Below are 13,150 nucleotides of genomic sequence, written 5' to 3'. Positions count from 1 at the left end.
AGGGAGGTACAGAAACCAAACAGATCCAGGTTGATATTTGCCACCAGGTCCTTATATCTGTAAACTGCTTGGCGATGCCTGACCTTCTAAAGAAAGAGGTACCATCTAGTCTTGACACTCAGCAATATCAGGGATTGTTCTTCCTACCAAAGCAACAAGGAAAATATTTCTTTTTATTAGCATCTTTGAAATGAATTAAACCTTTACACTTCTGTTTATAAACAAGGCCATTTAGAAGAACTGTTCTGCATGCTTTCATCCATTGCTCCATTCTTTTTTTTCAAGGACTATTTCCTCCTACTTCTGTTACTACTTGCTATTTAAGTCTACATCTATAATTATTAGCTCTGGAAAGTGTTCTGGGAAGCTGACTCTGTCTTGACCAGATTTCAATATTTTTAATGTGTTATTCTGCTTCTGGAGCTGGTCACTGGGTGGATGTTACTTGTGATCAGAGTAGGGGACCCTAAAACAGGGACAGCACTGAAGGAGTTGCACTTTCCTGTTGCTTTCCAATGTATAGTTGGTATAACACAGTCCTTTTAGAAACACCAGAAGTTCAAGAGCCCATGAGGCCAGGATCAGAAGATGAGCGTAAAATGGCTCAGACCCCATTCACTTCAGTGGAGCCTAGAAAATTTACTGTTGTGAAAGATGTAGTTGAGGATTTGAAAGCCTCAATTCCACACAACCTGTTTAAAGCTGCCACGGTTCATTAATGAGTTCTGCAGGATTATAAAATAGGGACCAGAGTCCGGAATGATAAGGTTTTGAAACATAGATTCTCACCTGTTCCCACCCATGATCAGTGGCTTCTCAGGGGGTGTGGTGGATATCAGGGGTACGCCAAGGTCATGAGAAATTTCATCCTCCCCCTCATACAGCAGGCTTTCTTCTGCTTCTCTATCACGTGTTTTCTTTTTCCCTCCAGCTCCTGCTGACACCCCCTCAGTAACATTTCCGAAGTTACCTAGAGACACAGTGTTACAAGTGAAGAGATGACTAGCTCGGAGGTGGTAAACCTGAATTAGGTTTAAAATGAGAGAAAGACCAGTCATATCAACAGAAAATCTTGTCCCCTCCTGTTCATTAGCTGTTCTGGCCATACAACAGTTTACAAAGGTCCTGACAGGGTATATGTCAGTCCCGATGACTTTTCAGACTCCAGGACAGTGCTTCCTTACCTGCCCTATGTGATATATACCTAGTATAATACCCCCATCACCAAGTGATGCAGTCATCTGGTTGCTGGCCCCCAGGAGCTTCTGCTTTTGTTAAAGAAATTCAGAAGCAAAACCAATACTGCTGTTTATATTTCTGGACCCAGGAGCCCCAATATGTGTTTGATTTACACAGCAAATGTACGTCTTCTTTACAACATATGGATGATTATTTCAAAGTCTGATCTCAGAAGTGCTAAAGCTCATTTTCAGACAAGCAAATTTTGCATAATAGGGTTGCAGAATTAGTAATAACGATGCTTTGAGGCCCCAGCTTCAAGCCTAATGCCAGACAATTCTGCTAACAGTACAGCCATCTTCTCTGATAGGATTTTGCCTTGAAGGGCAATTATCAGCACTGGGGAAGAGGTGCATCCATCAGACTGGTAATCACAGATTTTATTAGAGACAGGCAGAAAACATTTCCTGCAAGAGAAGGATGTGCTGAATCACCCCATACATCCTGATCTGGACTTTTGGTTCAACCTTTCACATAAATTATGGCCATTTGCCAAATTTGGATCAAAATTTCAACTGCGCAGGTAGCTGGTGGATGTTCAGGTCCAGAATTCAGAGCCAGATTCATCTTTAGCATTAATTCTGACAAGACTCCGTATAAGTTCTTGCCCAACTATACAAATGAGTTTCTTGTCATTTTCAGCTCTGCTTCCTGCTAAGTGTCAGCAGGAATCAATATCACTCATTGATTGCCCTCTTTGTCACAGACGTCTCTCCCTGCACACATAGACCTACAGTTGAGCACACTCGGTGCACAGCTGAGTACACAAGCACAAAGATGGGAAGTGCCAGGGTGCTACTGTGCACTTGGACTCTTAAGTGGGGCTAGGACAGAGATGAGCAAACCCCTGCAAGGGAAATGAGACCAATTTAATCTTCTCTCTTAAGGGAAATTTCTTCTGCTTTGAAAATATCTGCTCAATGTTCATCAAAATGTCTTCATTTTCTCTTTAGTCTGCTCCTGGGGACAATTCAGCTCCATCATGAGGAGGTCCGTCACACAGTACAGTCCTGCTTTACTCAGAAGCAGGACAGGATTATCAGGAGGATCTCAGAGGACAAGCTGGTGCATGCATTTTGAGGCTTGGCTGTACATCACCCCCAAACCACACTCACAGACCCACATGTAGCTCTACAGGGTTGGCCAAGACAGTCCACATGGATCCTCCTTGCAAAGGGGCTCCCTCATAACCAGGGACTAATTGCAATGGGCACTACAGAATGAACTCTGCCCCGAAGTAAATTATTTGAGTTTGGCCTCCCAAGAGATTAGGAGGCTAAATACTGGGTGAATTGCTGTATATAGTGGGTGAGAGGATTTGTAGTAATAAAGGGCATCTGGGACTAGAGACAGCTAGGCATCGGTATGCCCAACTTGACTGTATCCAGAGAAATTATGCACAGGATTTAATTCAAATGTAAGCCCAACTCTGAAGCTAACTCCTGAGACACAGCTGTCAATAACACAAAGCAATCCCTTGCTCCTGAGACTCCCTCTCTGCTTGGGAGAAGAGCTTAACATACTTACCAACAGAAACCTCAAAGGTTATTGGCTTGTCCCCAACCTTCCTATCAATCATTGTGGCTTCAAAAAATGTCCCGAAGAGGAGGAATTCCTCAAATTTCTCTTCATAGATCTATTGGAGATGAAGGAGGCAGGAAAATTACATTTATTTTACTTTCTACTCTTTTTTTACAGCACAGAGGAGTCTTTATAAGTCTCTAGCAGCTGTGTTAGTGTCATAGATCTATTGGTTTGAGGTGGTCAGTGAGCCACAATTTGTAGAAGTAGTAATACCTCTTCTCTGAGAAATTGAGATGATTGGAAAAAAAGATAAGCCTGTGTGACTTTGGTCTTGTCAATATTGTCCATTATATAACTGGTTACATAAAAGTCATTATCCCTCACTTCATACTCTGCCTCACCAGTAGTCCCTATTAAATGGTTTCAGTATCTTCACATACTCTTATACATCTTCAAACTATACATCTATGGCAGTTCAAGGGCATTTTAAGGCCACTCTTAGTGCAACAGCAACAAAACACCACCATCCCCATATAAGTCATTTACCAGTGAGTATGGCAGTAGTCTTCCTTTGCATCTCAACAATAATTGCTGCCATCATAACGCACCCAGACAGGGGAGTGCTCGCCCAGCCCTGCTTCCCCCAGGGTGACTTTAACCTACTGCCCACACGTTGGTACTATCAAGACTTTGACCTTGCTCAAAGTCAAGACTGTGACACTCAGCTCCCAGTGACACTAGTAAGACAGAAAGATTTCTGGTATCCACCTTTTAGATGGCAGCCCTGTGCAAAAGCCTACTGAAACCAAGCAGTCCTTTGGTTTTTTATCCTGCTGTGTTTTAAATCACAGGTCCAAAGGTGGGGTCTCAGTGCGGGGGGGTGCAGTCCTTCACACTTTGCCTTCCCTGGCATCACAGCACAGAAATCAGTAACCCAGTAACCTTGTTTTCAGCTTTTGACAGAATTTGGAAGCACAGGAAGGAAATGGTCTCAGCACAGCAGCACACCCTGAAAAGTGTAACTACCTTTTCTGGATTTTTAAGGCTCTGCTAGGCTCTGTTTAAACCTATTGGAGTCCCAGCATCTGCTTGCCCCTGGCACACAGTCTCACTCAAGGAAGGCCAGCTAACACCTCTAGCGCTCTTCAGTCATTAACAAAACAAGCTATTAGCCCCAAACCAATACTAAGCTCAAAGGAGATGTATTTTCTGGTTTGAGCTCTCCCCAGATTTACACCCTGACTGCCACAATCTTTCCCTACTCATTTCACAGCACGGACACCAGCATACTAAAGCCCATTAGGCAAGATCAGTGCTAGCTTCTTTTGCAACGGAGTGAGGCAATGCATAAAACATCACCTGTATATGAATATTTGTTTCCCTGACTTTTGCAAAGCAGAAACAGCTTTTGACACAGCCCATGATCTCTTCATTTTGAAAAACCTCTGCTATACACAGTAAAATGGCATAGGTCTTCAGTGAAAGGATTAGCAGCATCACATATCAAAGCTAATACCACAAACAGATTGGAGCTCCAGAGTAGCTTTAGCTTCCCTACGCCTTGATTATTTTCAGCATGAACCCAGAGCACAGGGTGCCTAATAAAACTGAGGCTCAGAGACTACAACACACGCATCTATCTCCCATTATAAAGCAAGCATATTGCAAATGTTTAACGTCTTCTTGCTGCCGGAATAGGTCAATAAAGTTGTGCTGTGGCGCTGGGTAATTTGCGTTCATTGTCTCAGAGGCTCTGTGAGACATTTTTTGCCTTATTTGTAATGTCTCAAGTTCCTGTTTTTCCTTTCAGAGAGTTGTAATACAATTACCGTACGTACTGCAGCATGAAATATTGCTGAATGTCAAAATCAAAAGAATATCAAGCGTCACTGTATTATGTTGTTGCCTTTTACTCATTCTGTATTTGAAACTGAGGCACAGTAGCCAGAAATAAATCCTTATTATTACCATTAATATTTATTGGTGTTACAGCAGGGTTTATTCCTCTACCTGGAGTATTTAGCTAGCACCTAAGACCATAGTGTTTGAGCTGCTCACAAAAATGGATTTCTTCCATATAAAGGAAAATCTATATGGAAATAAATTCTTTCTTATACCACCTCTATTACAATCTTCAGAGAAGAACTAAGGGACAGAGGCAATTTACAACTATATAAGGCAAGACCAGGGCACAGGCTCGCACAACTGGTTTGCAATTATGCAAGCCATTTCTCTGCTAACACACTCCTTGACCTGCTTCAGCTAGCACTCCTGCCGGCAATGCCAGGGCACAGGCCAAGGAAGAGCACTTGTCAAGGCTAGACCTCAAGACTGAAGAACAATTTCTTCTCTCCTATTTAATTGTAGAGATGGAGTCAAAAGACCAAGAATCAGATCTAATAAAGGACATGAGCGCCTTAAGCACTGAGGTGGGACTCCCGCTAAAAAAGCCAAAATTTTGATGACACTGAACTGGGAAGAAAATTGGTTATGAGAATAATTTTCTTCCTATTTATTGGGTTAAAAAAAATAGACCTTGTATATGCACCGATGTGCTGTTGCTCCCAGACAGTGATATGACAGAACAGAGAATCAAAGCTCAAGTATTGGCTCAGCACCTGAGCCCACATGCCCTGCCACAACTGTACAACCTTCTCAAAGTATCGTAGCATGGATCTTTCTATGATGTAACCCAGTACAACAGGTGGAATTAGGAAAGTAACATCAGTTAACACCAGTTGAGACTGAGCACGTGATTTGCAGCCCCTCTCCTAAAGAGGTTAGCAATCTAAAACTGCATTGACAATGCGGGGTTAAAGGAGTAGAGTAAAACAGGCTATGCTGTATCTCTGCATTTGCACAAATTCTATGTCAGTGATTCCCTACTGACTTCAACTGACAACTACCAATTTTCTCGAATGAATGCAGGAAATCAAACCCCCATTGGCTCTCTGTCACTTAGCAGATATTACATCATATAAATGTCTAGTAGGAACACATGGATGCAGCTAGTGCAGAAGGGACAATAGGACAGGAGAATAAGTTTTATGGAAACCAAGTCCTACTTGGATTTTTTTTATGAGTTACAGGTACACATTAATGCTCTGTTTGTGCTGCATTATTATGGGAAAGTCCCAAGACTATGGAGGCGTGGAGAAGCTGTAGGGAGCACATAAAAGCAATATTACATGACCTGAACCCAAATACACACATCAGTGCCATCCTTGGAGGTTTAGGGACACATGTCAGTCAATCTCTTAATATCATACCTACCTCTGAAGGCACATCGAATGGCTCAACTTCCACCTCAGTTGAGTTCATCTTATCTGAAGGAGAAGCTGACTTTCGATCTTCTCCTGCTTTCTCAGTTTTGTCTTTTCCTTTGGGTGCTTTGAAGTCTTTATCTTTAGATGGCAATTTGATATCCTTGATAATACTTGAAAACTTCGACTCACGGGCTCCTCCTGAAAGTATCTCCACAGCAATCTCAATGAAGAGACGTCCCCTGAAGGAGACCCCTTCTCCAAAACCTTCATTAAGCTCCTGGTGGTCATCCATGAGGCTGTGGCTCCTGGGTGAGCCATAGAGATTGATCCAGGCAGGCCCAAAGGTAGGTAAAAACCCTGGAGATAAAGCATCTTTTTTGGTATTTGTTAGGTGTTATCATGCTCTCCTCACTATCTGCTCCAAGAAATCTTGCCTCTTGCACACAAAAAGCCAAACCTGGACCCATGTCTATGCAGATGGGGACCACCTCATATAAAGCACTGTTTTGCAGGGCAGTTCTTAGGCACCACGGAGCCTCCTCCAACACCCAACCAGGGACTCTGCCAGTATGGAGCTCTTTCTCAGAAGGTGTTTGTACCACATGTGCTGGGGCATGAAGGCTATTGCACCTCTTGAAAAAGAGAGCTTGCTCCCATAGACTGAGGGCTGGGACGTGGTGGGAGAGGAATGGAGGCTTTCTCACCTTGTCTCAACTGTTCCCAAGCTCATGTCACTAGTCAGTTTGTATGATTTATCTTTTATTTTCTGATGAAGGACTCAGATATACATTTGAATTGCCAGTTACTGTGCCTTTGCTGAGCTCTGATAACTGACCACGTTCCACACATAGATCACACAACATAAAAAAGGCTATACACATAGACTCAAACATCAGTGAAAAGACTCCAGATAGTGACCTTTACCTCACATACATGAGAACAAACATACTAGTCGAGGGTATCTCCTCGATTTGCAATAGCACCCAGCTGAGCCTTGCCTAGATATGCTCTTACTGGGCAGATCTGAAACACAAGCCTGCTCTGCCCATGATTTGCACTTTGTGCTTTCATTGCCCGACAGAAACCCACACAAACTTTAAACCTACATCAGTCAACCCTAATGGACTAGAGCAGACTACTGCCACAGTCACAAAGAAGGTACCAAATTATGTAGCAGCCCTGTAATAAGAAAGTCAGTGGCAGACCACCATGCACCGAGCACAATGTTATAAAACTTCAAATTAAGCGAGAGATGGTCTCTCAGAACCAGCAAAAGCTACAGATGTTCACTTGAGCTCTGGGCATTCCTAAAATGGGATTAGCCGGTGCCCAGATCCCAGGCAAGTAGAATTTACCTTAAGGGCATATTCTGGAACAGACGTTTTCCCTTTACCTTTGTCACCGTCTTGTTCATTCGATATTTTCTTCAAGTCAATGAAGTGGGTGGCTAGGGCCACATCATTCATGCTGCCTTCATCCCAGACCTGGATTTTGACTCTTCGGCAAAGTGGAGGGAACATTTCCTTGAAGATAATCTGTTCGTGCCATACTGGATCTGCACAGTTCTTTTGCACTGTTGTTCGACCCTGAAATCAAAGTCCAGCAAATTTATCCCCAGAGGGTCAGACTCTGGAGAATGGCAATTAGTATAGCACAAATTGCACTTAGCAACATCTCTCCAGTAATTTTTAAAGCACAAGTATCCTATCTTGAAAGTATTTCAGCTTTTTTTATTGGCTTGTTTATTTTCCCCTCCATATCTAATAAAGACCACGTGGCTAAAGAATTCTTACCTGCTCACAGCAGAGCCTGGAATAAGATCTAATTCTTCAGGGCTCTTAGGCACAAAACATAATATGCAAAGCCAGACTTTGGCATTTCTGCTACAAACTGCACATCTTCAAATGGCTTTGAAATACCTGGGTACTGGTAACGCAGCGCAGTTTGTCTCATAGAAGATGAAATTCATTACAGCTGCCAGGCTGCATGTACCAATGAAATTACCTTAAATGAGGCAATTTGTCTAGTATAAAATATGATTACTGTGGCTTGTGTTCTGGGCATATGCCTGCGTGCTAGGGATGTAGAGACTGGAGTTATTCCTTCTAGCCTGAAGAAGGTGGCAGGACTGTATCACAGTCCATGCAGCAGCAGGGTATGGCAGGCCTTCTGCTTTCACATTTGGTGGGGAGAACCGAGTCAGAAAACCCACCAACAATACCTCTAAACCCGTATTTTATACACCAGCGTGAAAACTCACATCAGTGACCCATTACTATGTCCTCTTCAGCAGTCTATTAAACCTGAAGTAGCTGCATGCATTTGACCATTTTAACCCATACTAGTTTGAGATGTAATACTTTGCAATTTGGATTCGCAACAAAACATGAAATCAGCACCAAGGGCCTCATTCTCATGCCTGAAACCTCTCTAAAGGACTAACTGGAGTTCTCCCTAAGGCTTCCTTGCACACAGAAAGCATTGCTGCCTCAAAATTGTTTCTAGTTTGATTCTTTCCTTATTTACACCAATAATCAAGACAAGCTCCCTGACACGGTGTTTCATGGGTGTACCCCAGAGGAACCAGCCCCCTGGACCTCCTCTGCAGTCCTCTTCCACCAAAGGCAGAAGGGCCCTCTCAGCAGCTCTCCGTAGCCCCATATTTGATGTTGAAAGAACTCTGGGAGCAATGAAGCCAGGCAACACTGAGACAGAGTCTACTCAAATGCTTCCTCTTCGGCTACCCACAGAAAAGCTGCAAGGGTCCTGAATTACAGCAGAGTAATTCAGAAGTCAATCACAGTCCTAAAATCCAGATTGAACCATCTTTACTGATTTTAGCCCTGCTTCCTTTTTTCACTCTAGGGAGACCAGAACATAACACTTACTTACCTAATACCACACTGGGTAATTCACTGTCTTGTAACTTGATGTTTTAGTAACAGATGTACAGAATTCCCTTTCCACTCCTGCTGCCTGACTTTAACTTACTACTGTGAGGCTGATACTAGGTCTGCTGGCATTAAGTGTTTCCATCACTTTGTTCCTGCATAATTTAAGAACTGAAAATTTTCTTTCTGATGACAGAAGTGTGTGTCTTAATTTATGTAATTATAAGTTAAAGGACATCAGCATAATCACCTGCCTGTAGCACAGGTAATAGGAAAGAAGGCCTACATTTGTGATCAAGAGGATCCCAATTACCATTTGACCTGCAAACATGACCACCACATAGGGATCCACAAGGTCCTTACTGTCGCCTATGAATGCTTTGGTGACATTGGCCATAATGCTAGAATTCATCTTCGGAAGTCCTTCTGCTTTGTAAATTCTCACATAAAATCTGGCCCATGGTCTTTCAGATGGAAAGCCTTTGGGGATCAAGAGGTTCCTGAAATAAAAAAGAAGCCATTTCCTTAAAATTGAAAACTCAGACAATGAAGTGATATTTAAAAAAAAAAAAAAAAAAAGTCATCTCAAGTTAGCTTGCATCCTGAGAAGACAGAAAAAAGCATGTGAATTTGCTTCTGCGCCTAAACCAAAACATTTTCTGGCTACCAGGAGAATATGATACAGCATTACTTAGCAAACTTGTCTATGTGATATAGAACCAGGTCCAGTTAGGTCAGATTACTCAGGACCTTGTCCAGCAAATTCTGAATATCTCAAAGGATGGAGATTCCCCACTTTCTCTGGGCCCCTGTTACATTTGACCACCTCCATGGTAAAAAAATTTCTTGTATCTGTTCTGAAAATCTATTGTTCTCACCTGCCTCCAAAGCCTCTCATCCTTCTACTGTATTCCTCTGAAAAGAGTCTGGCTCTGTGCTCTTGGTGTGGGATGCTGCTTAACTTGCTCTTCTGAAGGCTCAAGAAACCAACACCCTCCTCCTCCCCCCCAAACACCCCTTTCCCTGTAGACCATGTGCTCCAGCCCTCCATCATCTTCATGACTCTCCATGGACTTGGTCCAGTATGTCAGTACTGACCAGAAACATTGCTCCTGTAAAATTTAAAGTGTGCGGGCAGCATACTTTACCACCTTGAACTTCTGTATTTTACAAGGAGATTGCTAATGCACTTGAGTTTATCTAAGGATATAGAAAATACCCATGCACTCATATCTGATGTAGGAGAAAGAATAGCTTTTCCTCATATTTTTTCTTCTTACTTCACTGCTTTTCAGAAACATTTAGCTGGTTTCAGATGAATGAACCTTCTGTTAGGCATAATCTGGCACTTAGCCACAGGGCATGGTCAATTCTATCAGCTGCAGAGAAGTGACCCTAACATGCCCTTCAATTTAGTTGAGAAGATTGCAAAAACTCTCTTTGAGCACATCAGAACAGCCAGGTGTACAATGCTATTCTGCTGTTAAGCCTGAGTTAGCAAGGAAAGGACTGAAAGGTGAGTAGAGGACTCTTGAGGTACTTAGTAAAGAAGAAAGCAGCAAAAAAGAAACTATTGCATTACTTTTCAATCTGCTCCTCAGTATCAGCTGTTTTCTGCGTAGCTTGTATTGCATCACCTTTCCCAGTCACACTGATGTCACACTTCAGATATCCTTTGGCTCCTGTCCTAATGTCAGCAGGGTCTGTGAGAAGCGCCCACTTGTCACAAAATTGATGACCTGTAAGATGGACAAACACCCAAATAGAAGATGCAAAAAATGCAAATATTTCTCCTCTCAACTTCCAGAATGGGCACTGCAAACAACATTTGTGCTTTTAGGAGACTCATGCTGAAGTACACTTGTTTACCAGGCACATCTAGAGGGTCCAAATGTTGTGTGACCAAACAGGCAAATAAAGCATTGATCTAGAGCTCATCAGGAACAAGCTCATTTTCATCAGTGGTTACTGAGATCAGTGACTAAAGACCAGTGGAAGGTTAGGTAGGATTTCAGCAGCTGAATTAAGGCTGAGACTTTATGAGGAAAGGCCAACTTTTTGATGAGAATTGTCTGAAGAGCTCAGAGCTCTCCAGCAGCAAAACCCTTGCTGGGAGTTTTGGCCAGGTGTAACACTGGCAGCCAGCTGAGAAAGGGAGGAGGGAGGGTGCACAGCCATCAGAGGCAGAAGAAGCAGCCAGATGCAGGTTCAGCTCCATCTTTCTGGTGGGAAAATGCACAAGACAATTCACCCACGAGAGCCCTTGCTGGAGCCCTGCTTCAGCAACTCCACTTGAGCAAGGTCCTAAAACCTTACATTGGCCATCATCTTGGGTGTGTAAAGGACTGGGAGGGAGAGACCAGAGTGTACCAGGGATATGAGCTCAAGATCAACCCTCAGACACCATCCTCCTGGAAAAGTGTGAGCAGGAAATACAGGACAGAATTCAGAGACTAACGAAGTCTGAGTATGGACGTAGACTGCTCACTTCAATTAGGCCATTTCTCTCTACTGGCTCTTGCAGAAGCCCTGAAGAGAGGGTGGTCTGAATGACAGCACGCTTTTGCTGTAACTGGGTGACATCTACAGCAAGTGGCCTAAATATGCACATTCCCGAAGACGGAGAAGAGACCAGGTCCTTGAGTAATTATGGAAGAGAGAAAGATACATGGTTTGTGGATGGTTGTAAAAACAGGCAAAAAAAGGCAGAGGTGATGTTTTCTTAGCTTCAAATTTCAGAAAGCACTGGACAGCTCTGAAGATGGCAGGTCAAGTGGATCCATGGTCGCCTCTTTGTCATCTCCTTCTCTCTCCCGTTATGGTTTGCTCCTCCTCTCATCTCGTGCTCTCCTCACCATTCCTTCTACACTCCATCCCGCTCTCCATCCCTCCACCCCTTCTACCCCAACATACATGGTAGAGCTTTGAATGCTCTGTAACAAATGAGTGGAGTTGGGTTTTGTTGAACATTCAGCTGCCCACTCTGACCCCCTAAAGAAAAGCCGTCCTTGATAAGTGTTTCCCACCAATGGGCAGATTGTCAAGGGGTTTTCAGTGTTGAACTTTTTTTCCAAAAATTTGGCTCATATTCTGGTATCCAAATAGGAAAACAACCCTTCCAAAAACCATGTTAAGTTTATCTCTTGGCATAAACCACAAACATCTAAGTGGAAAAGCAGCACACCTACCTCTCCTCTCCTTCCCTGCCTCACACCTCATCTAGCAGACAAAAAGGACAGAAAATGCATCACTTACCTGGCTGACCATACACCGTCCCCAGATCTACTTTAAAGGAGCCTACCAGCACACTCCCAATCAGTTTATTGTGCATAACCTGTTAGAAAAAGGCTGGTTAAAAAACGTCACTATCTCTCTTCCCAGACAGCATAAGAGCAATCCAAACAAAGTACACCATTGGTTCAGAGGTAACAGGCAGCGACATCCAGCATCACCCAAAACAGGGTGTACATAGCCACAGCAGATACAGCAAGCATTTGAAACCTATTCTTTACCCAGTATTGTGCCAATTTAGAAACCAATATAATTGCATCCAAGTGAAGTCACACAGGTTCATCCTAGGTCCCAGGATTATATAAAGCAGGAATCAGATGGATGTGTCTTCAGAGAAGATGCAGTTATATTACTTATCCTGGCAGTTTTAAATAAATCATAATGAATATAAACACATGGGGCATAACTAGTTTCAAACTAGGCTGCAGAAATCATTTCACTTTCTGTGCAATAGCTGAATTGCCATAAGAACCGAGTACACCCACAGGAGAAAGAATTAGTGTTTCTTTGCAACATTTCGATGTGCACATAAACCAAGATACTCAATTCTGATCCCCCCCCAATATTAACAAAATCAGAGAAGTGATATAGATGCAAATGAGATGGCAAGCAGGCCCCAGCGAGTCTCTCCTTATCCTTCCTGCCAGCTAATGAATTTAATTTAATTCAAACTTAATTAATAATTTTCCCTTGTCATGATTCCTGGAGCTATGTGCTTCTGTGTACAGTTTTCAAATGCATGCATGTGCTTCACTTTACAGACAAGACAGAGGCTAGTGAGATCTTCTAGGGGAAGACTGGCTCTAGAACTGTACTTCTCAAAAAATGTATCTCACCTGGTTTCACAATAGTTTAAAAGGTTGAAACCTATTCCTTGGTTGTGGAAAAGCTTCTGAAAGCAGGCTGAATTGTCTGGAACACCTTGGCCAAACTGCAAAG

General features: G+C 42.9%; 1 protein-coding gene across 1 annotated transcript in view; it reads right to left on the bottom strand.

Annotated features, from left to right (window-relative positions):
• FER1L6 (fer-1 like family member 6) overlaps nucleotides 1-13,150 on the bottom strand; it is a 137,787-nt gene that overhangs the window by 50,691 nt on the left and 73,946 nt on the right. Inside the window, exons 8-14 of the mRNA XM_049826813.1 lie at nucleotides 12,176-12,254; nucleotides 10,503-10,659; nucleotides 9,234-9,420; nucleotides 7,423-7,615; nucleotides 6,037-6,386; nucleotides 2,767-2,875; nucleotides 790-970 (exon numbers count right to left, since the gene is read on the bottom strand). Of these exons, the coding sequence (XP_049682770.1) occupies nucleotides 790-970; nucleotides 2,767-2,875; nucleotides 6,037-6,386; nucleotides 7,423-7,615; nucleotides 9,234-9,420; nucleotides 10,503-10,659; nucleotides 12,176-12,254 (1,256 nt within the window). The remainder of the gene's footprint in view (nucleotides 1-789; nucleotides 971-2,766; nucleotides 2,876-6,036; nucleotides 6,387-7,422; nucleotides 7,616-9,233; nucleotides 9,421-10,502; nucleotides 10,660-12,175; nucleotides 12,255-13,150) is intronic.

Source organism: Accipiter gentilis, chromosome 2, assembly GCF_929443795.1.
Source record: "Accipiter gentilis chromosome 2, bAccGen1.1, whole genome shotgun sequence".
NCBI classification, from domain to species: Eukaryota; Metazoa; Chordata; class Aves; order Accipitriformes; family Accipitridae; genus Astur; species Astur gentilis.
This window is presented reverse-complemented; position numbering and strand designations above follow the sequence as displayed.